Source organism: Trachurus japonicus, chromosome 1, assembly GCF_045865225.1.
Source record: "Trachurus japonicus isolate A0001 chromosome 1, Traja_1.0".
In the NCBI taxonomy this organism is placed as follows: Eukaryota; Metazoa; Chordata; class Actinopteri; order Carangiformes; family Carangidae; genus Trachurus; species Trachurus japonicus.
This window is the reverse complement of record NC_140907.1, coordinates 34424488-34449734: the sequence shown is the minus strand read 5'-3', so window position 1 is coordinate 34449734 and position 25247 is coordinate 34424488. Positions and strand designations below refer to the sequence as shown.

The 25247-nt window shown below is 42.9% G+C and overlaps 2 protein-coding genes across 2 annotated transcripts in view; both read left to right on the top strand.

The window, feature by feature from the left end:
• The first annotated feature begins 369 nt into the window (after positions 1 to 369).
• Positions 370 to 6622, top strand: LOC146992380 (cleavage and polyadenylation specificity factor subunit 3-like). The gene is made up of 3 exons (XM_085790478.1): positions 370 to 544; positions 6267 to 6356; positions 6443 to 6622. Exons 1-3 carry the CDS (start codon positions 386 to 388, stop codon positions 6620 to 6622), a joined length of 429 nt encoding a protein of 142 aa, XP_085646604.1. The 5' UTR covers positions 370 to 385.
• A 1081-nt stretch (positions 6623 to 7703) lies between these two features.
• The window catches only part of LOC146992379 (metal transporter CNNM1-like), a 30749-nt gene continuing 13205 nt past the window's right edge, over positions 7704 to 25247 (top strand). The window contains exons 1-2 of the mRNA XM_085790468.1: positions 7704 to 8291; positions 9159 to 10005. Coding sequence (XP_085646594.1) covers positions 7704 to 8291; positions 9159 to 10005 — 1435 coding nt within the window. The remainder of the gene's footprint in view (positions 8292 to 9158; positions 10006 to 25247) is intronic.

Sequence of the window (25247 nt, the reverse complement as noted above, 5' to 3'; positions counted from 1 at the left end):
AAATATACACAACAATACAAACATTCAGCAGAAAACAAGGCATAAAAGTTAATAACAAGGATATTCAAGCATAGAAGACAAGATTATTACAAGCATAAAAGAGAGTAAATGTCTGTTACAGATATTACAGGATTCATTAGCGAGCAGTGTGTCACAGAAAGTGTCCTGGCCAACGGCGGTAGGTATGGGCGTTCAACAAGCAGAAAGTGAAGAAAAGGGTTAGATAGTTGAGTAGTTAAATAGTAGGGAAGCAGCTGCAAGAATCTGTAAAAAAGTGTGAGATGGCGTCTTTGAAGGCCGGGATGGAGATGAAGTTATCCAATGTGTGTGTGTGTGTGTGTGTGTGTGTGTGTGTGTGTGTGACAGTAACATCTCGGCAGACGACATGCTCTACACGGAGACGGACCTGGAGGACAGCATGGAGAAGATCGAGACCATCAACTTCCACGAGGTGAAGGAAGTGGCCGGCATCAAGTTCTGGTGTTACCACGCCGGACACGTGCTGGGCGCCGCCATGTTCATGATCGAGATCGCCGGCGTCAAGGTAACGGACGCTCACCGCCACTCACATGACTCAGCTGTTCAACCCTCTGTTGGTGTTTTGTTTATTGCTTTTTTACTTTATTTTGCAAATAAATCGATGTACAAACCAATAAGGCAAATAGTAAACTTGTAAATATAAATAAATACAAAACATAAGATATAAGAGCATGAAATAAAATAAACAAACATCAAATAAACAAGACAAAGAAAAGAAAGTATGTACACGTAAAGTAAATAAATTAGAAAAATTAAACATTTCAATCAATAATCGATGTGACCAGATCAATAAACTGAGTCTGACAAACAGGAAATCAGAAGTAAGGCTTCTAAAACATGCAGCATCCCTTCAAAATAAAAGCATGGAAATACAAATCCTTTTAAAAAAAGAAACTGTTTTTAACACCGTGTTGTCCTGCACTTTATCGTCATCATGTCTAAATGGAAGCGCATATTGATAAGTAATTTCATCAACTCACAAAAAATATTTCCCAGAATGCACCTCTTCACCTAAACTTCATTATCACATAATATCACATTATGTAAATTATAAACATATGAATCGCAGTGATTCACTCTCTCTGCTGCGACAAAGAACAGATGTTATTATGATTTATTTATCTTAGTTGGAGCAGAAACAGTGAAGATTAAAACGCAGCTATGTTTTGATTAAAAAGTGATTGATTGAAAATCCTAATCAATAATCACAGACTTCAGGCTCCAGAGTCAATTTCTCTTCATTTGATGAGCAAAATAAACTGTTTAAAGACGTCGCCTCGGGCTTTAAGTTGAAGGATGGTTTTATAATTTTAACATTTTGTTGAATAATCCAATTAATAATAAACAAATGTATACTTTTAGATCATTTTATTCATTTGTATGTTGTGTTAATCCTATATATGCTGGTGTTGATGTATAATTAATTCAAATATCATGACAAGGAGAGTTTGAAGGTGATCCGTGACTAAATCTGACGTTAATTCCCATCTACTGATTACCTTGTTTTAACCAGTCAACAGGCCTCCTGAGGTGTGTGTATATTAACCTACACCTGAAATACACAGCATCATAAAATATGTATGCACTTAAACTTTTATATGAAATAACAGGGTATCCGCGGGGTCTTAAAAAGTCTAAAATTTGAAAATCTAAATTTTAGGCCTTAAAATGTCTTAAATTTGTTGAATTATTGTGTTCAAGTCTTAAATAATTTTAGACAGGTCTTAAATTTTCTTATGCCCACCATGGGCGAGCATTTCACTCGCATTTGCCCCTAAAAAAAAATACATGTGTGAACCAGGAAAATCACAAAAAGAAAGAGCACAACCTGCGATTGGTCAAAAACTACAAATCCCACAATTCTCTGGCCTCAACAATAACAGTAGTTAGTGTAAGTAAGGGAGAGTGGAGCTGTCGGTGAAAAGAGGAAACAACGCCACGTCTGGTCCTGTTCTATGTTGTTCGTTCACACCGTCACCGTTTATTCGTTACGTCCGCGGTGTAAAAGGCCGTAACGCAAAGACGCGATTAGGCGCGAGACGCGATTAGGCGCGAGACGCGGTAGACGCGACTTTTTTTTTTTGCGACGCAATACACGCGATTCTTTTTGTGCGACGGGACCATCGCGTCTTCGTCTATTTCATCGTGTTTGGTGGGAAGACCCACAAGGGGCTTCCCACCAAACACGAGGAACGCTTTTTATTCGCTCGAGTTGTGACGCGCGACCAAACGCGAGATACGCGGTTTGACGCTCTTTTTGACTCGTGTCACAAAAAAAAAATTCACGAGCCCGCCAACAACTTTTTTTTTTTTTCAAAGGAGGTTCAACTGGACTTAGTTATTTGTCTAGGAAGACGTTTCACCTCTCATCCAAGAGGCTTCATCAGTTCATGTAGCATCTGACCAGGCTGGGACTGGTCCAACTAACTGGTCTGGAGACTCAGTATAAGTCCAGTTGCTTTCGATTTAACCTCCTTTGAAATACTATGACCTGGACAAATGAGAATATGCACAGGCCTACAACAACATTTCTGCTCTCATCGACCATGGTTGAGGTCACAACGCTGCTCTGTAGCTGCTCTGGAAGTCCGAGACACTGAGGCCAAACGCCGCCGTCGCTTCTGATCCATGTCGGCGAGTTCCGGGCTGATGAGCTACAGAGACTTTAGAGTCAAAGGAGCAGTGCGTCGCTGTGTCGGACTGTTTGGATTTAATGAAGAAGCTGCACAGAGTCAGGTGAGCAGAAGCTGCCCCCCCCCCCCCCCTCACCGTGGAGCCGCTGCTGTCTCACAGCCGCCACCGACCCCTAGAATAAAACACCACCGACCCCTAGCGTGACGCACAGTATACTGTTATGAGACACATTATGCATCCCAACTGTCTTTTTTTTTAGAGGATTTTTTTTTTTTAACCAAGAATGCGAAAAATCATGATCCAGGGGCCAAAATTCGAAACAAATATATTTTTAATCATAATTCTCATTATTCTCCTGATGTCGGTTTAATGTAAACAGATTGAGCTGATACGCGAGAGTAACGTGACAGCGGGGCAGTGCTGCAGCTGCTGTGCTGTGATGGACCTGATCAGACTGGTGGTGGTCCACAGTCAATCAGTCCCAGATCCTCCACCGTCAGCAGATCCCCCGAAAGCCCCCGCAAATAATACATCGACAAGAAGTTAAGTGGCAAGTTGCACCTTTTCGTCGGCTTATTATTTGCGGATTTTTTTTTTTTATAGCCTATATAACGTCACTGCAACATGCGGCTCTCAGTGCTTGTCGGTGTTGTGTCTATAAATTGTGAAATAACTTTTCCTCAATAGAAATATGAGACGTGGTCGATATGTTTCATTCATCCATGTTTTGGCAGACAATACAAATAACCAATGATAATGAGATTTCCACCGCGTCGAACCAATCATGTGGCTGGAATAGAGCCAGTCAACAGTAACATGTGCATTTGTTTGGGTTGCTGCAGATGTGCACATCAGCTGACACCGCCAGAGAGAGACACATAACAGCCGCTTCAAGGAGACTAGCGGACTTTTTTTTTTTTTTAATAGCCTCTTCATTCATCTTGGGCGGGGGGCGGTGCGCCGTCTTATAATGTTACAGAAAACCCTGCATTATGTTTTTTACAACTCGTGTTCCTACACTATAGAGACAACTTGCTGTTGGCTCTATATTTCAAGAAACTTGTTTTCTGTTTAAAAGGCACAATTCACCCATCTTTTAACCGGGTAGTTACGTCTCCAGTCTGTCGAGCGGGCGAGCGCACAGCTGATGTGCTTCCATTCCCACAGACGCACGGATTCAGTGTGGACAGAGAGCGTCAGATGTGACGCGATTGTCGGACGCTCGTTCGCGTCGCATCCAGTTAGGACACGGTGTGAGCAGCCACATCCACTGCGCTCTGGATCAGCTGATCGGTGCTCAGGTGACGTTAGATCTTCACTTTTTTAAACTCATACAAAGTGCAGCCAAACAGCAGGCTGAAGAGAGAGGACCAGCAGCAGCAGCAGCTCTGACAGCTCCTCTGTGGCGCTGCAGACAGGCTGCAGGTGAGCTGGCCTGAGAGCAGAGTGCCGTCTCTTTTTTTTTTTCTTTTTTTAGCAGCCTTTGTTACAGATAGGCTACATGTCCATGTGCATGTGCATGAGAACTGATTTTGAATCGAAGAGACACCCAAATATTCACATCCTTCAGTCCAGGCTTTTGAAAAGAGAGTAGCCTATAAAATCAGCTTCATGTAGCAGTTAACTTTAAAATGGTTCGAATATATTGCTGCTGAATAAATCTGAAACATGTGATGTGCATTTTTTTGGGGGAAATATGGCTTCTGATATAATAGTCTGTAGACATCATCATCATTCAACGTTTTCACATGGTCTGGTGTTAATAAAGCAAACTAAAAATCGCAAAAAGAAATCAAGAATCGGTTGAATCGAAAATCGATTTTGAATCGAATCGTGACCCTAAAAGTCGGAATCGAATCGTGAGCCACCCAAAGATTCACATCCCTAGTACAGAGACCTGCCACAGTGTCATGGTGCATTAATATAAACTTCAACCTCAGAGCTGTCAGTCCTCAGACTGTCCTGACTGTCCCTGAACATCACACAGGGATGCAAACAGCGCGCCGAAAAGCGAAACTCGCTTTTTTCATGACCAATTGACCCTTCGCCAACTCCTCCCACAAACGGCTATTGTCCAATCCTACGTTAGCAACCGTAACTATAGGCCTGGCAAGCTTTCCGCAGTGAGTCATTACGTTTGCTTTTGTGGACACATTTTGAGACTAGGACGAAAAACATTTGTTTGTAGAGAAGGATGTTGTTGCTGCTGCTGCTACTACGGCGGCGGCGGCGGCAGAAGCAATATAGAGATGTTCAGATACGAGCGGACTTTTTTTTTCGACTTGAGCAAGTGTAGATATGGGGAAAACCATATGTTCACCTCCGAAATGACAGCTGTACTTTTAGGGCTTTTACCTGGGCTTTTAGGCGAGGGATCCTCCAGGCAGGGACTGCTTTCACTGACTGATACAGCGGTGGGAGAAAACAAAACAGCAGCGAAAACTGTATGTGGTTCACAATCGCCCAAAAACTTAGAGTTTGACAACGTTTCATGACCAGTGAGATGACCTAAGTCTTGGTGGGTTGATAGACGGTAAAATTACCGGTCCTTACTGCTGCTCTGTACATTGTCCAGTCGTGTCGTTGAACAGATGTTTTATCCTCCTGCGCGAGTCACGTCACTGAAAACTATGAATGCTCTTTGTGATTTCTTCTCTCTATTATCTCAGAACAGTTTATCCAGAAATTTGCTGATATTTCCTTTGAAATCGATACCAAATACTGCCAGGAGCATGGCTGGGAGTGAAAGCTTGCCCGGCGTAGCAACAGTAACCAAGGGGGCGGGGCTTACGCGAAGGGTCAATTAGGTGACTTGTGTGAATCGTTCAGATCCGAAGAGTTTTTGTTTTGAGGGGGGGGGGTCTCAGCGTCTCAGCTCGGGTCAGTAAAATGTTTTTCTAACAGGCTGACAGTGACAATCACGTGAGGCGAACTCATTCATGGTCTCTGATTATACTGATAACAGCCGACCTCCAATGTAGACGCGCGACATGCACGCACGTTACCCAAAGCGGTGACGCCGTTTTTTCCCCCCCGTGCACGTCCGCGGCGCACAGCTCCACGGACGTGCACGGTTCCCTACGTTGCTGTGTCAGGCAGGTGTTTCCATGGAGCTCTGCCCCGTTTCAGAGGTGAAGGAAGCCCTAAGTGGAAAGACGTCGCCTCCGCCATGTAGAATGTGTTCAATTAAAGTGAAACTAACACATTATATAGGCCTATATGTCCATTACACACCGAATGAAACATCCCATGTCTTTATTTCTTCAGTTTATTTTAATAGTAATAATTATGACTAACATTCAGTGAAGACCTAAAAATCAGTATCTCCAAAATTGAAATATTGCAATGGTTTTTATTTTTTTAAAGCATTTTTAATATAGAAATGTTGGCCTTCTGAAAACTGTCCATCTATATGCACTCAATACTTGGTTGGGGTTGAACTACTGGAAATTGACTTTTCTGTGATATTGTTAATGGTGAGCCCCCCCCCCCCCCCCCCGCCAGACAATACCTCTCTTTTTTGGTCCTGACCCGTTTGCATCCCTGTGTGTGTGTGTGTGTGTGTGTGTGTGTGTGTGTGTGTGTGTGTGTAGTTGTTGTACACAGGAGACTTCTCCCGTCAGGAGGACAGACACTTGATGGCGGCGGAGATCCCCAGCGTCAAACCAGACATCCTCATCACCGTGAGTGGAAGCATTCAAACCGTTCAAACTTTATTTAAACACAGAGCACAGACACTTAACATTGAACCTGTGTGTGTGTGTGTCAGGAGTCGACCTACGGGACTCACATCCACGAGAAGCGGGAGGAGCGAGAGGCTCGGTTCTGCAACACGGTCCACGACATCGTCAACAGAGAAGGTCGATGTCTGATCCCCGTGTTCGCTCTGGGCCGAGCGCAGGAGCTGCTGCTCATCCTCGGTGAGACCACGGCAACAACGACGCCATGACGACGCACGGCGACCTAAGAGTGGCGCTTTCCCTTCAGCTGAGGGAAAAATAAATTCAGGCTTCAAGTTTTATTTACAAGATTAAACTAAGGGACGTGTTTCTGTCTATGGATCACACAGAAACATTTTCATTCACCATACACACTGGTGTACACACTAGATGGCAGCAGATTTCACTAAATACAGTGAACCACATTTGGACTTTCATGTGTTTCATCGCAGCACTATTTGACGGCCAATATCATTACTCTTCCCTCTCTGTTAGAGGCATTTTGTATATTACACATAAGGTGATATATGATTTGATGGATTTATCCTTCATATACCGTATTTGAGGTTATAAGAATGCCTATTAGTTAATAACAACTGCTCTCTTCTTATTGGCTGAGACGTGCGTAACGTGATATGTGCGTAATTTGGTTCAGTTTTGATTATGGAGGCGAGGAGAGCACACTAGTTTTTGACCGTGCTGTCGTGATAATCGTGCCAATGATTATTGCCTGATTTTGGATTGATACACAGTTTTATTTTTTGTTGTAAATTGAAGAAAGGTTTCAATAAACCCTCGTGAGAAAGAAGAACTGTGGAGTTTTTGTGGCAGAAGACACGCGTCAAGTTCATGATTGCGCTCCATATAGTGTGTGTTTAAAAAAAGCAAAAAGAGACGGAGCCACACTTTACACTCTCTGTTTACTCATAAACCCACAAACTCGTTATAAATAAAGTTTTTCTACTGTATTGAAACTGTATTACTCGCATTTTCATAGTGAGCTCGAGGCTATTATTAGAGAAGTTACGTCACCGCAGTGGAGGGCGCATCTCTCTCTCTCTCTCTCTGTGCAGCAGCACAACATCACAACCACCGGCGGCGGCTGCTGCTGTAGCTGCTGGTCCCTCCTTCTCCTCCTCCTTCTCCTTCTCCTTCTCCTTCTCCTTCTCCTTTTCCCCACATGGACCGGAACCACGAGCCACGCAGCAGCAGCAGCAGCAGCAGCAGCGCCACGTGACCCGGCCGGCTGCCCTGCTGGACTGACAGCGGCACAGCGCGAGTCGAGCCCCCTCATCACCACCACACCGCATCATGGCTGCGGAGGAAGCGGCCGCGCTGCTCTCTCTGCTCGGCTGCGCGCTGCTGCTGCTGCCCGCCCCGGCGCTCGGCCTGCTCGGCTTCCGTCCGGAGGAGACCGGCGGCGGCGCGGAGCTGTCCGTGCAGGACGGGGTGCTGAAAGCCACGGAGGGGACGCGCTTCATGCTGCGGGTCTACTACTCCACCTCCTCCTCCCCGCAGCAGCAGCAGCAGCAGCGGCTCAACCGCACCGCCGCCGCCGCCGCCACCAGGTCGGCCAGCAGAGCCAACAACGCCGCGCCCTGGATCGCCTTCATCGAGGAGCCGAGCCCGGGACGAGAGGGACAAGTTCACCCGAAGAGGAACATGTGCATGGACAAGACCTCCCGGACGTCCGACATCGAGGTGTTGGGCTCCTTCAAGTCCGCGTCCAGCCAGAACTCGGTGCTGGTGGAGCTGCTGGCTAAAGACCTGCGGCGCGGGGAGAAGATCAAGTATTACTCCATGTGCGCCTTCGACGGCTCCAAGTGGGAGCACTACCGGACCCGGGACTTCTGGGTGGCCGTGGTGGAGCGCTCTGCCGTGCCGGACCTGTGGCTGCAGGTTGATTTGTTTATTAGTTTATTTATATATATATATATATTTTTCTCTTTATTGACAAGCAAGTAGGCGTACAATAATGTTTTTAGACAAAAAATAGATATGAAACAGGGGAATAATCAGGCGAGACTAATAATAATAATAAAAAAAACAAAAAAACAATAACAATTAGAAGAGGAGAGAAGCAAACAAAAAAAGAAAAAGGGTACATACATTGGTCACGCATAGAATACATAGTACACAAAAAAGACTATAATCATTGATTTAAAGCAGAAGTAAGCGATATTTTTGTGTTACTGTAATATAAGTCTTAAATAGTTATATCTTCCAACAGCAATCACTTACATAGAGTGTTTGGACTGAAACACGGGTCTGTCAGTCACTCTGCTCTGCTCTGAGCCCAGGAGAAAACTTTTCTTGTATCCTACAAGTTTTATCCAATGAGGAGAGAGAACGGCATGCAGGGCTGTGTGTGCAGCCAAGGGATGCGCGTGAATGTGGGGACGTAGGGACGAGGACCCAAAGAAACGGCCTATTTTCGCAGCCTAAAAGAGGTTTTACCTGCATTTTTCCTGCACTTTGAAGGGCTGGAAAAAATTATATTATAGCGAACAATGGAACTGTGTATTTTTTTTCAGGTAAAACCTCTTTTAGGCTGCGAAAATAGGCCGTTTCTTTGGGTCTGTTCACAACACTGTATGTTGTAAATCTCTGGGCAGGGCTATTATGGGCTGGCGTTGCTAACAGGAGGAGTGCAGAGAGTCTTCTACTGCAATTAAAGTACTTAGGGGCTATTTGTAGACCATACAACCCCACTTTTAAAAAAAAATGCTACTATCCCTTTAATTTTAGTCTGTCTTCAACCAACAGGTGCTGGTGTCGGTGCTGCTGCTGGGGCTGTCGGCTCTGTTCAGCGGGCTGAACCTGAGCCTGCTGGCGCTGGACCCGGTGGAGCTGCAGGTGCTGCAGAACAGCGGCACCGACAAGGAGCAGAACTACGCGCGGAAGATCGAGTCGGTGCGTCGGCATGGGAACTACGTCCTGTGCACCCTGCTGCTGGGCAACGCCATCATCAACGCCTCGCTCGCCGTGTGGATGTGCCAGATCCTCGGCATGACCTGGCTCTCCACGGTCATCTGCGCCTTCGGCATCTTCTTCGTCGGGGAGATCCTTCCGCACTCGGTGGCGTCGCGGCACGGCCTGGCCATCGCCTCCAAAACCATCTGGGTGACGCGGCTGCTGATGGTGCTGTCCTTCCCCATCTCCTACCCCATCAGCAAGCTGCTGGACCTCATCCTCAACCAGGAGATCTCCAACTTCTACACGCGGGAGAAGCTGCTGGAGATGCTGCGCGTCACCGACCCGTACCACGACCTGGTGAAGGAGGAGCTCAACATCATCCAGGGCGCGTTGGAGCTGCGCACCAAGACGGTGGAGGACGTCCTGACGCCGCTGACCGACTGCTTCATGCTGGCCTCGGACGCCGTGCTGGACTTCAACACCATGTCGGAGATCATGCAGAGCGGCTACACCCGCATCCCCGTGTTCGAGAACGAGCGGTCCAACATCGTGGACATCCTGTTCGTCAAGGACCTGGCCTTCGTGGACCCGGACGACTGCACCCCGCTGAAGACCATCACCCAGTTCTACAAGCACCCACTGCACTGCGTCTTCAACGACACCAAGCTGGACGCCATGCTGGAGGAGTTCAAGAAAGGTGAGGAGGAGGAGGAGGAGGAGGAGGAGGAGGAGGAGGAGGAGGAGGGAGTTGTTGTGTCAGCTGGAGGTTCAGGTGTCACAGAAATTAGGGGTGTCACGATTTCAATTTTTTATCGAAATCGATCGAAATTACGTCATCGTCTCGAGCATCTAAGTCAAAGAGAGGATCGACTAGGGCTGGGCGATATGGCAAAAATAACATATCACGATTTTTTAAAAATGAAGTCACGATTTCGATTTCATCACGATCTTAAATCGAAAAAAGGAAAAATAGACAATTTAGGCCAAAGAACCTTTCTGAATAGATTTTAATCTAAATAGTTAGTAGTTTAGCAGTTTTGCCAACATGTGCAAACAACATAAACATAGTAAAAGTAAAACACTCTGATAAAGTGCACTCTTGCAACCGAAAAGATAGCTTTCAATAAACATGAAAGTAAAATATCAATGAAGACATTACTGTTTGTTTTATTCCACACAGTCATTTTAACAGGATTTTAATTATATCAAAACACTAAATAGCTGATTGAAAAGGGTCAAATAAAGTAACTGTTGTTATCTCTTTTAGCAAACTTTGCAAATGTCCTTTGTTTGCGCTTTGCAGCATAGAACTGCAGTTTATAGAATGTGCCCCAGACGATCCTACGATCTCTGCACTTTGGCAGATCGTCTACACGCTCTAATCCTTCACAATCTAATATCGCCGTATCGCCCACCCCTAGGATCGACGATCCACTGCCCCGCTGTCTGTCACATTACTCACGTGTATCAGCGCAATCTCGTTTACATTACATTAAGTCGACATCAGGAGATGACGCGACGGTAATTTTGGCATTCTTGGTAAAATTGTTACCTTTATATTGTAAATAAATTATTTAAATGTGACCATTAGTGCCTAATGTGATACATTATGGAAATTGCATCACTTATATGTAGCCCATCTTTTGAAATAAGATTTACTGTACAAAATTTGATGAATAAAACCAATGATCGTAGACTAGACTAGTCTGAAAATGGCATAGGCCTCTGTGCTGTAAGAAAAAGAGAAAAAAAATCGAGAATCGAATCGAATCGTGACCCTAAAATCGAAAATCAAATCGAATCGAGGATTTGGAGAATCGTGACACCCCTAACAGAAATCAAACACACTCATCATTTCTGGTTTCCAACTTTGAACAAAAGTTTACTCTGCACTTTACAGCCCCTATCTCTCTCTCTCTCTGTCACTCTCTGTCTCTCTGGATATTACTCAAAGATATTTAAAGGAAATGAGTTTTATTCTCTGCAGATGTGAGTGTTGGCATCCTGCAGAGGAGGAAATGTGCCCACTAGGAAACTGGTGTTTGATGCATTTACTGAAAAGACTCAGGGGAGCAGGTGAAGCTGCAGGATCCTGTTCAGTCTGTCTGAACTGAACTCAGATTCCTGAGAAGGTTCTCTGGTTGGGAGTTGCAGTGGTTGTTTGTGATGAAGTGAGGTCATAGGTTACAGTCATCAAAAAGCTGATCTCTGATTGGTCTGAAGCTGCTGTGTTCATGCAGAACCCAGATTAGAGCTGCTTTCTGTGGTGGTTTCATTGTGTTTACCAGCTGAGTTGAAGATGCATTTTCAAGAATTAATCTCTTTGTTCTTCATATTGAGAAAACAGAAAACAGATATTCCTCCAAGTTTATCACTCGTTGCATCATGCAAAAGTTTTGACACCCCTGGTCAAAATGTCTTTTCAGCAGCAAGTGGAAGATGAAAAGATCTGCAAAAGACAAAGTTACAGATGACACATTCCATTTACATTTTAAAGAATATCGTTTTTCATTCATTTTCATATTTAACATCTTCAAAATGACAGAAAAGTAAAAGGTTTGTCCTTTTGTGTGTGTAAATAGTAAATATCTTGTCTGATACCTTGGTCAAAGTTATCTGAGAGCTGAAGTCTCCTGGGTTTCCCATTCTTTTGCAGCCTGCTGCTTTGTTTCCCCTTTTCACTCTAAAACTGTAGAAAACTAAAATAATACACTGATATTGATTAAAATATTGCAAAAAAAGAGTGTTTCATGTTTAACTTTATGTCTTTTGGAGATCATTTCATCCTTCACTTGCTGCTGAACTGTTCATATTAACAGACATTTGGACCAAGGGTGCCCAAACTTTTGCATGACATTGTATATTTGGGTTACCCTTTAATTTACAGGCCGCTAATTACATGATAAATAGCCAAGAAATAACAAGTAATTGTGTAGTAATGTCAAGAAATAGCCTAGAAATAACGGCCAATTTCATAGTAATGCCATGTTTTTCATAAGGAAAAAGATTACACAATGCTTTTCATGCTGTGAATTGTTTTTGGGAAAGGCTATAGAATTTTTCTCCACCCAAGTTGTTGTGAGTGCCAATTACAATCAGTTATTTCTATAGCCAAACAATCATTATTTCTTGGCTATATATTTCTCAACATTACTATGAAATTGACAGTTATTTCTAGGCTGTTTCTAGACATTATGACGCAATTACTTGTTATTTCTTGGCTATTTCTTGACATTATCATGTAACACGCGGCCTGTAAATTAAATCTCCATGGGAAAGTTTGGGTAAATCATGTTCAGCTGGTGAAATCTCTCCTTCTGCCATGTGTCAGAGAGTTTTATTTCTGTAAAGAGGGTTTATTTTTTTAGCCCAAACTGCTGTGAGTCTCTGCAGCGACTGGACCAGCAGTCAGCAGCATTCGAGAGATCCTTAACGCTCTCTCTCTGCTCCACTGAGGCAGCTGAGTGTTTGACAGTGAGGCGTTTATACTAGTGATGCTGCTGCATCAGTAGAGAAACCCTCTCGGTCGGTCTGCAGTGCAGCAGCGGTCTCTCTCTCTCTCTCTATACGCAGTCAGCTGCTGTTGTTGCTGCTGCTGCTGCTGCTGCTTTATCCCAGAGATGGAGATGGGTGGGGTGCTCGCCGGCCAATCGCAGCCCTCGCAGCTCGTCCCAACCTCCCTGCACAGTCAGCGTTTTCTTCTCTTTTTTTTTTTTTTTTTGCTTTTCCTGCTGGTATTTGTGGCGACGACAGGAAGAGACGGATGTAAACAGAGAAGGACACCTTGAGCGGAAAACACAAAGTGGCAGGCAGCTCGGTTTATTTACATTCTGTCTGTCTGACGCAGTGAAAAGCTTTGCTCTGTAGCTACAGTAAAATATGAATGAAAGATAAAGAGTTTTATCTGGATCCCAACCACATATGAGCTCTATGTGTGTGTGTGTGTGTGTGTGTGTGTTCCTGGAGTGTGGCCAGATGCCATCTGAGCTGATAAACGCCAACATCATTCCTGTGTCACTGTGCCACACACACAGAGATCTGGATGATGATTACACAGAGAGAGAGGATTATAAACTGGGTCTCTCTCTCTCTCTGTTGCTCTGTGTAACAACCTCTTCGGGCACTGCAGCAGAGAGATGCAGCCTCCCTGCAGCAGCCACAGAAACAATAACACACACACACACACACACACACACACACACACACACACACACACTACCTGCAGCAGCAACACGCACAAACAGTAATAACCGACCTCAGACAGAATTGTGTTCAGTGTATTTGGAAGTTCAAATGATAGAGATAGATAAAGAAAAAGACAGACCGAGAGGGGGGAAATAATGAAAGAGAGAAAGAAAGAAAGACAGAATGGGATAGATAGATAGATAGATAGATAGATAGATAGATAGATAGATAGATAGATAGATAGATAGATAGATAGATAAAGACAGACAGAGAGGGGGAAAGAAAGAAAGAAGGAGATAGATAGATAGATAGATAGATAGATAGATAGATAGATAGATAGATAGATAGATAGATAGATAGATAGATAGATAGATAGATAGATAGATAGAAAAAGACAGACAGAGGGGGGGGGAAGAAAAAGACAGAGGGGGAAAGAAAGAAAGAAAGAAAGAAAGAAAGAAAGAAAGAAAGAAAGAAAGAAGGAGATAGATAGATAGATAGATAGATAGATAGATAGATAGATAGATAGATAGATAGATAGATAGATAGAAAGAAAGAAAGAAAGAAAGAAAGAAAGAAAGAAAGAGACAGACAGAGAGGGGGAAAGAAAGAAAGAAAGAAAGAAAGAAAGAAAGAAAGAAAGAAAGAAAGAAAGAAAAAAATAGACAGAAAGAAGGGGATAGATAGATAGATAGATAGATAGATAGATAGATAGATAGATAGATAGATAGATAGATAGATAGATAGATAGATAGATAGATAGATAGATAGAAGACAGACAGAGAGGGGTAAAGAAAGAAAGAAGAAAATTAGTGGGTTTGATTCTTGTGTCGAACGCTCTGGCCAATCAATTGAAGATCGGTTGACGTCACATTTTAGTATAGTATAGATAGATAGATAGATAGATAGATAGATAGATAGATAGATAGATAGATAGATAGATAGATAGATAGATAGATAGATAGATAGATAGATAGATAGATAGATAGATAGATAGATAGATAGATTTATTGTCATTGTATATAAATAAAAACACAACAACATTGTGTTTGTAGCACCACATCAAATCAAACAGCAGCATAATAAAGGACACACCCTGATGAAAACCACTGAGCTGCTGATTCACCAGTAAAAACAAACTGAGCTCCGCCTCCGATCCAGTTTGGGGACGTCAACACACACACACACACACACACACACACACACACATACACACACACGCACACATACACACACACACACAAAAGTCACCTGATCAATACAGATTAACAGTGTATTTAAACTACGAGTAAAAAGCCAAACCCCCCAACTCCCCCTTCCTCTCCCTCTCCTCTCCTCCAGCAGCTCTGCAGCAGTTTCACTGCAGCATCCACCTGCAGACTTTGACTCCAGTCTCCAGAGGGAGTTATCTGCCCCCCCCCCCCCCCCTCCTCCTCCTCCTCCTCCTCCTCCTCCTCCTCCTCCTCCTCCTCCTCTTCCTCCTCTCCCTCCTCCATCTCTCTCTCTCAGTGCTTACAGTAAAAGTGTTTGCTGCTGGGAATGATGAGGTCAGAGCCAAAACACCAGACAGAGACGACGCTGCTGCTCCCCTGTGAGGAACTGCTGCTGCTGCAGGGAAGGGGGTTAAAGGGATAGTTCACCCAAAATTCAAATTTCACTCATTAACTTCTCACCCTCATGTCGACTAAGGGCTGGGAGAAGTTTCAGAGTCCTCTGTGGCTTCTCTGAGTTACAGGGGGTCTCGGCGCAGCAGTATTTGGTTGTGAATGGATACCACTTTTCTTCGTCCAAAAAGACACACCAAAAAACATCCAAATACCTCCATACTGCTCGTCTATAATGTCCCTCTTGTATTGAAGCCCCGACATGAGAAATTGTTCCGAAAAAAATTAAATAAGTCTATATTTTAAGCTTGTTTGTAGCGGAAGCTCCCAGTGTCTCAGTTCACTGCTCTTCCTGATTTACACTGACCGGCGGAACAATTTCTCATGTCGGGGCTTCAGTACAAGAGGGACATTACAGACGAGCAGCATGGAGGTATTTGGATGTTTTTTGGTGTGTCTTTTTGGACGAAGAAAAGTGAGCCTCATTCACAACCATTATATGGATAAATACTGCTGCGTGGACCCCCCCCCCGTAACTCAGAGAAGCCACGGAGGACTCTGAAACTTCTCCCAGCTCTTAGTCGACATGAGGGTGAGTACTGTAGATAATGAGTGAAATTTGAATTTTGGGTGAACTATCCCTTTAAAGGGAGGTTAAATGAGAGGATAGAGGGGGAGTTCATTTAAATTCACCTCTGTCAGCTTGCTAATTTACAAGTTCGATGACTTTAAGTGTCACACTTGAACCTCTGCACAACCTGGTTGTTGGATGTAGGGATCATTAGCTACAGTGGAGAGTAGACGTTATAAAACAAAACGGAAGAAGGAAGAAGAACACATTTATACACAGCAGCTAAAAGTTGATCTCTCGGGTACAGAGACGTATCCAGACTCTGCTGCTGCTGCTGCTCTCAGGCCTGAATGTTAAGCAGTATGGGGGATTCTTTGGCCCTGAATGCTAATGAGCAGTATGTCTGGCACAAATGAAAGCAAGCGGCCAAGTAACACCTTCCCTGCTGTGAACCACAGCAACAGTAGCATCCTGGTACAGAGGGGGCGGGATGGGGGGAAGGTGGGAGGGTGTGGGGGGACGGGCTATTCAGTGCCAGGAGAGTGAGTCCTGTTTGGACAGATGGGAAAGTGAACGATGATGAACGTCGTTACACACGAATCCTGGACTCGAGTCTTCGTCCTGCTGCCAGAGACTGGAGCCAAGACACACTACAAGAAGCAATGAGGTATAAAAATGAAGATGATGAAAGTCTCAGTGTGTTGACAATAGAAACTTTGCAGGAGATTTGATTTACCGTTACACATCATAGAGGAAACAGATGTGTTAAAGGGATAGTTCAGCATTTGGGCAAATTGGCCCCATTGCCATAATCCCTATAGTCATAGCAGTAGGTTCGTTACCTTTAATTGTCAGTGCAAGCTGTTTTTAGAACGGTGGAGCAGAGCTGCTAAGAGCTATGCTACGGAGGCTCATGGGATTTCTTGGTTTCCCCTCATCAAACTCATCAAATACACAATCCAACAACTCCACAACGCTCTGGTGGACAAGTTGTGACCTGCACATTCACCACGCTATGAGATAATAACACAACGTTACCACACAGAGTTGTTTTAGAGGGAAATACAGAGACTGCTTGCTGAAAAACTGTCCCTGAAGGCAACGCAGATCAGCGGTTTTACATGAATTTCCCTCTAAAACAACTCTGTCTGGTACCGTTGTGTTATTATCTCATAGCGTGGTGAATGTGCAGGTCACAACTTGTCCACCAGAGCGTTGTGGAGTTGTTGGATTGTGTATTTGATGAGTTTGATGAAGGAAACCAAGAAATCCCATTAGCCTCCGTAGCGTAGCTCTGAGCAGCTCACGGCTCTGCTCCGCCGTTCTAAAAATAGCTTGCACCGACAATTAAAGGTAACGAACCTACTGCTATGACTATAGGGATTATGGCAATGGGCCAAATGTTGAACTATCCCTTTAGAATAGAATAACAGAATTCAACAGATATTGAAAATCGATGTTCATCAGATTTCCTGTTCCTCACATATAAAACATGAAATGCAGCAAATCCTGATTTAATCCAGGCTATTTTATCTCATCACTTCCTCCATTAATAGGATTTATTTTTACCGTCTCCCTCTCCTCCACCTCGCTCTTTGTCCTTGTCACTGTCGGCTCTCCCAGGAGGCAGAGACAGTATAAAATATTCAATGTGCTCAACCTCCGCAGTTTGTCTCCCTCCCATCTGCTCTCTGCCTTCATGTCACTGTGTTTTCTTTTGTTTTTTGTTTTGTTTTTTTGACACATTTCAGCTCATCAGCTCTCATCCTGCAAACACAAGCAGTAGAATAAAGCATCATTTACATTTACAGTATGTGATGACATTCAAAGAAACCTAATCTATCTTCAATGCCTTCAGTTCACAGTCACTGTATCACATTTTTATATGACTATATAGAGAGATAAAGATTAGTAATCATGTTAGAATAAATCTATATGTATATAAATATAATAATATATCAGAATAAATCCAGTTAAATAACTCATCAATTAATTTATTGTATAGACTATGATGATAACTTGATAGATAATTTATGAATAAGGGGTGGGAGTAAATAAGTTTTACTTCTTCCCACTCCTTTTCGGATATGAAAAAACAAACAAACAAAAAAATCAAATTATCTTAATTTTCAATTATTTTATTTTATTTTTTGTTCATATGTTGTCTTTGCAAAGTTTTTATTTGTTATGTCTGTCCATTTCTGTACTATATTTTATTTCTTTTAACATGTCCGAAATAAACTAAACTAAACTAAAACTAAACATTTAGCTCTAAAACACATCCTGACAATCATTTGTAACCAATTTAGTCCATGAATTCTGCACTATCAATGCACACCCAGCATAAAACCTAAATCCTAACGGCTGATAGGACGAGTGAGATCTTATAACGCTTCAGTCGGCAGGTCTGAAACTCAAACCGGAGGGAAAGCGCTCGATATTCGGAGGGGGAGGTTTATCCTGTGAGCCTCGTATACCTACATATAACCTGAGGAGAACGGTGGTTTTCTCTCCTTACAGTCCTCAGCATGAGGAGGTTCTGCACAACAAACAGGTCACTACACCATGTTTGAATAGAGCGACATCAAAGACCGATACAAAGAGCTTTGACTGCTGTTAACCTGCACATCGAATCTGTATTGATGCTTGATAAAATGCATTTAATGAGGTCTGAAGGCCACACATTTATCTATCATATCATCATCATCAGTCCTCTGAAAGCACAAGACTGAAACAGAAACAAAGGAGCTTCAGAGCTCAGAGGAGGTTCAGTACTATCAAGCTTCTCTGTCTAAGTCTCTTAACAAAGAGTCAACTAGTCTCTATGTATCAGTGACACCACTCATAATCATCTCAAGATGTGTTGTTATTTACTTTTACTTTCATATTACTACGACCTGAGAATGGAATAAGCTTCAAGAAATCTAAAAAAACCCAAAAAAAACCAACCCTGTTTGTAACAGCATAGTTGAGCCAGAGTTCAGGGATTGGCTTCAAATATCAGGTGCTAACTTTGTCCCTCTGTGTTTATAGTTGTAAATGTAAAAGCTAGTTACTATACTAATGTTTCTGAGCTAACATCAGTCAGTGCAGCAGGAATGTCATTTTTTCTTAAGTTAAAGCAGATATCATCGGCACGGCCGTTTCGGCTAATGCTGTGTTCAAGGCAGGCTTTTGAAACCGTAAGTTACAGCTTCAAGTCACAACTACGACTTGGTAGCGTTCCAGGTAACCCGTAGCTCGTGTTTTTACCGTCCTGTTGTCTGTGAAAGTTCCCTATAACGGCCACTCGTAACTTCCGACCCGTGAACTCGTACCAGATCGAACTGGTATGACTTCACAGGAAGGAAAAACACAAAGTACGAGTTTCCTTGAACGCACCATGAGTTAGCAGCCCCCGCCCTTGTCAGGCATCAATTGGTCCTCGTGCTACGTCACCACATTCACGCGCATCCCTTGGCTGCACACACAGCCCTTCATGCCGTTCTCTCTCCTCATTGGATAACACTTGTATCCCACAAGGAAAATTTTCTCCTCGGGTTACAGCAGAGCAGAGTGACGGAGAGACTCGTGTTTAGGCTGAAATACTTCATGTAAGTGATTGCTGACGGAAAATAGGACTATTTAGGACTTATATTAACAAAAACATTCCACTGATATCTGCTTTAAGTTAAGCAGAAGTAAGCGGAATATTTGTGTTAATATAAGTCTTAAATAGTTATATCTTCCGACAGCAATCACTTGGTCCGAAACACGGGTCTGTCAGTCACTCTGCTGTACTGTAAGCTGAGGAGAAAACTTTCCTTCTCCTCCTTCCTCCTTCCTTGGCTTTTATTTTGAAATACTAAGAATATTTTTTGGCTTTTTGCCTTTATTTGATAGTACACACAGTAGAGATAGACAGGAAAGGGGGAGGCAGAGAGAGGGGGAATGACACGCAGGAAAGGGCCGTCCGATGCGAACCGGGGCCGCCTGCGGTGAGGACTGTAGCCTCTACATGGGGCGACCGCCTTACCCACTGCGCCACGCACCGCCCCATTATTTTGAAATATTTACCTTTACTTCCTGCTTCCCGACTTTCTTTAGCCTGACAAGCCAGACTGTATCATTAACATGTCTAGTCTGGCAACGACCGGTAGACCTCGGCTCAATCCAGAGGGCGGGATGAAGGCTGTCTTTCAAACTGCCTCTGCACGCAATGCGGTAGCGCTACGACCAATCAGAGCAAAGAGCAGGATGACGTTAGCCTGACAAGCCAATTAAAATGTATGTCGCCATCGCGTTAAGCCCGCCCAACGACTCTCTTAACAGATAGAGGGCTGTGATTGGTGAACACAAACGGTGTTCGAGACTCAAAAAGTTCCTATGGTTCGTTTCTAGACCCACCTACGGAGCAAAGATATTTGCTGCCGCTAGGGTGCAGCTAGATTTCTAGGCTAGACTTTCTTAATTCTTAAATTCAACATGGAGGTGTGTGTGTTTGTAGCAGTGAGTTATGTAACTGGTTTTGACTGGTTGTATGAGGCCAAGCTCAGGTGCAGCTCATTAATCGTGGTTCTCTGCTGGAACACCAACATGGACCTGGGCCGTCGTTAACGTTTCTAATTACTCCTCCACTTTCAATGAACTGCTCGGCGGCACATTGTGGAGTTAAATCACCGTTAGGGGACAAACAGGTGCACAAATACAGGAAGTTGATTAATAGCAATAATTATGAGGGACATGTTTAACCATATCTAAACAGTTGATATAAATGGCTCCTGTACATGTTTCTCAACAGGTTTATAGGCATGTTAATAGGTCGGATATTACAGTTTTAAAGCTGCACTCAGCAACAGGAGCTAGAACAAAGTGCAACAGTGGAAGCGGAGGCCACGCAGCTTGCCAGCAGGGGTTCAGACCCGGCTCGTTTTAGTCAATGGGAAAGGAGCCAAATGCCGATTGTTAGCGGGTCGACCCGCGTTTAAAAAACACAGTGGACATTTAACTCAGGTGACAGAACAACAGTCTTGGAACAGATCAGTGGTCGCTGCTGTCGGTGTGTTTTTACAGTAAAATTAGTGGGTTTGATTCTTGTGGAAGGCAGTTGGTTGACGTCACGTTTTTAGATAGATAGATAGATAGATAGATAGATAGATAGATAGATAGATAGATAGATAGATAGATAGATAGATAGATAGATAGATAGATAGATAGACTATCACACACAGTATCTCGTCTTCTACCTGCAGCAGTACGCACAAACACTAATAACCGACCTCAGACAGAGTTGTGTTAAAGGGATAGTTCAACATTTTGGCAAATTGGCCCATTGCCATAATCGCTATAGTCATAGCAGTAGGTTCATTACCTTTAATTGTAGGTGTAAGCTATTTTTAGTACGGCGGAGCGCAGCAGCTGGCTGCTCAGAGCTACACTATGGAGGCTAACGGAATTTCTTGGTTTCCCTCATTAAACTCATCAAATTCAACATCCCAAAACTCCACAGCGCTTTTGTAGACAAGTTGTGAGCTGCACAACCACCACGCTATGAGATAATGACGGAACGATACGAAACGGAGCCGTTTTCGAGGTAAATTCATACAAAACCGCTGATGCGCGTTGCGTTCAGGGACAGTTTTTCAGCAAGCAGTCTCCGTATTTACCCTGTATTTACCTCGAAAACGGCTCCGTTTCGTATCGTTCCGTCATTATCTCATAGCGTGGTAGTTGTGCAGGTCACAACTTGTCTACAAAAGCGCTGTGGAGTTTTGGGATGTTGAATTTGATGAGTTTAATGAGGGAAACCAAGAAATTCCGTTAGCCTCCGTAGCGTAGCTCTGAGCAGCCAGCTGCTGCGCTCCGCCGTACTGAAAATAGCTTACACCTACAATTAAAGGTAATGAACCTACTGCTATGACTATAGCGATTATGGCAATGGGCCAATTTGCCAAAATGTTGAACTATCCCTTTAAGTATATTTAGAAGTTCAAATGATAGAGATAGATAAAGACAGAGAGGGGGGAAAGAATGAAAGAGAGAAAGAAAGAAAGAAAGAAAGAAAGAAAGAAAGAAAAAGACAGAAAGAAGGGGATAGATAGATAGATAGATAGATAGATAGATAGATAGATAGATAGATAGATAGATAGATAGATAGATAGGCAAGGCAAGGCATCTTTATTTATATAGCGCATTTCATACCAAGGCAACTCAATGTGCTTTACATAAAGACAAAACATTAAAAAAAAAGAAGCATAAGACAGAATAAAAACAAACAAAACACTAAAAACAGAGTTAAAAGCAAGAGCAAATAAAAGTAAAAGAAAAAAAAAATAGATAAGTTTAAAGTTCTCAGCTATAAGCACATGAAAAGAGAAATGTTTTTAACCTGGATTTAAAAGTGCTCACAGTTGGGGCTGATCTCAGTTCTGCTGGTAGTTTGTTCCACTTGTGAGCAGCATAACAGCTAAATGCTGCTTCACCATGTCTGGTCTGAACTCTGAGCTCCACTATCTGACCTGAGTCAGTAGATCTCAGAGCTCTACTGGGTTTATACTCTACTAACATGTCTTTCATGTATTCTGGACCTAAACCATTCAGTGATTTGTAAACCAGGAGCAGAACTTTAAAATATATTCTGTAGCTGACTGGGAGCCAGTGTAAGGTCTTAAGAACCGGGGTGATGTGATCTGATCTCTTTGTTCTGGTTAAAACTCGAGCTGCAGCGTTCTGAATGAGCTGCAGCTGTTTGATACTTTTTTGGGGGAGACCAGTCAGAAGACCGTTACAGTAGTCAAGTCTACTGGAGATAAAAGCATGAATCAGCTTCTCCTGATCAGTTTGGGACATAAAACCCTTAATTCTGGATATGTTCTTCAGTTGATAAAAGGCTGATTTGGTAACTGATTTGATATGGCTGTTGAAGGTCAGATCTGAGTCTATCAGCACGCCAAGGTTTCGGACTTGGTCTTTAGTTTCTAAAGACAGTGACTCAAGGTGTTTACTGACAGCAACCCTCTTCTCTTTATTTCCAAAAACAATGACCTCAGTTTTTTCTTGATTTAACTGAAGGAAATTTTGGCTCATCCAATTTTTGACTTGCTCTAAACAGTGACATAATGACTCTATTGGACTGCAGTCATCTGGAGACAGTGCAAGATATATCTGTGTGTCATCTGCATAACTATGATAGTTGACATTAGAGTTCTGTAGAATTTGACCCAAAGGCAGCATATACATGTTAAACAGAAGGGGTCCAAGGACTGACCCCTGAGGAACTCCACACGTCATAGCCACTCGATCGGATTGATAACTACCAATGGTCACAAAATAACTCCGTTCCTCTAAGTAGGACCTGAACCATTTTAGGACTGTCCCGCTGAGTCCTGCCCAGGTTTCCAACCTGTCCAGCAGTATACTGTGATCCACAGTGTCAAACGCAGCACTGAGATCCAACATGACCAGAACTGACACCTTGCCTGAGTCAGTGTTCAACCTTATGTCATTTAACACCCTAATAAGAGCTGTTTCTGTACTGTGGTGAGGTCGGAAGCCTGATTGAAATTTGTCAAAGAGTCCACTGGAGTTTACGAAGTTGCTGAGTTGATTAAAAACCACTTTCTCAACGATCTTGGCTATAAAGGGAAGATTTGAGATGGGTCTGTAATTGGTTAAAATGGTAGTATCCAATGTTCTCTTTTTTAAGAGCGGCTTGATGGCAGCTACTTTCAGGGGTTTAGGAAACGTGCCTGATTGAAGTGAGCAATTTATTATTTGCTGCAGATCTGTTTGGACAGAGCTTATAATAGTTTTAAAAAAGTCAGATGGTATTGTGTCAAGACAACATGTCGATGTTTTAAGATGCTGAACTGTTTCTTCTAAGGTTTTTTGGTCAACTGTATTAAACTCTGACATTACAGTTGATTTATTCCTAGGTGATTTTAGGGATTGCATCATTGTATTATTTTGCTGATTTGTGTTGATATTTAGCCTTATGGATTTGATTTTTTCATTGAAGAAGTAAGCAAATTCATTGCATTTTTCTGTGGAAAAGAGTTCTGAAACTATCTCTTTTGGGGGGGTTGTAAGCTTATTAACCATAGCAAACAGAGCACGAGTGTTGTTGATATTCTTATTAATCATTTCAGTAAAGTGTTGCTGTCTAGCCTTGAATAGCCCATGGTTAAAATTACAAAGACTTTGTTTGTAGAGGTCATGGTGGATTTGAAGTTTAGTTTTTCTCCATTTACGCTCAGCTTTCCTGCATTCTGTTTTCAGAGCCTTTACCATCAAAGTGTTCCTCCATGGTGTTCTCTGTCTGGCCAAGGTCATCTTAGTTTTAATAGGTGCAATGGTATCAATGACGATAGATAGATAGATAGATAGATAGATAGATAGATAGATAGATAGATAGATAGATAGATAGATAGATAGATAGATAGATAGATAGATAGATAGATAGATAGATAGATAGATAGATAGATAGATAGACTCCAGGTCCATTTAAAAAGACACAAACAGCACACACATAAAAATAGTTTGTCATTTCACAAAAAAATTGTAATCGGAAGTCGGTTTTTGAGAGAAGAAAATCGAGATTTTATTTCTGGGCATAATGGAACAGCCCGACATCAACGTTTAATGTGATGCTGTACTGTAGATCCACCCTGTTAAACAGATTTAATTTCCCGGTGCATCTGTGCGGTCAAAACCGTCTTTCCAATGAGAAGTTAAACCACAGCTCAGTGCTGCAGAAACACAATCCTTGTATCTCCTCAAGATAAGATTTCACTGAATTATTATCTACAACATGATGAGTCATAGACGAATGATCTGGTTTTCCAAAAATAATTATTTTAATCATTGGTTGAGCATCTATCCCTCCTCTCATCTGGTTCCTTGGCACCAAAAATCTCTTTGTCTCTTTGATGTAGTGCCAATAGTTATATTTTTATTTATTAAAGCTGGAAAAACTGAGATTTGTTCCATCGTTTATAAACACATTAACTGTATATACATATATGAATGTGCATACACAGGGTAAATGGAGATAAAAGGGTTAAGTGTCAGAGGTTTACATATTAAATATTCATCTCCGTACATGCGTCTTACAAAAGGCTTTTTAATTACGACATGGTTTAAAACAGAGAGCGAGCAGCACATTAGCTGTAAACGCTCCGTCCTCGTTCCTCTCTGTTCTGTATGTAAGGCTGACCCACTTAGCTGAACGCATCCTGCCAGAATTGTGCGCATTTGTGTGTGTGTGTGTGTGTGTGTGGTAGCGTTTGGCAGGCACAGAGAGTGGAGGCAGAGAGAGAGAGAGAGGAAGCTGACTCGGAGCCAGACGAAGGGCCTGAACGCTACAAACAAGGATTCCCTATGTTTTCTGTCCGTGTGTATGTTTGTGCACATTTTCTGACCATAAAGTTGTAAATTATGCAGCGGCTGGATAGTGAGCCAGTGTAACACACACACACACACACGTTGGCTTCAGGACACACACATGCACACGTTCCTTATTTACACATCTACAGTACCCACCGTAAATTAAATAAAGCTTTAATTCCAAGTCTGTCCACTCACTGCTGCTCCTGTAAAATG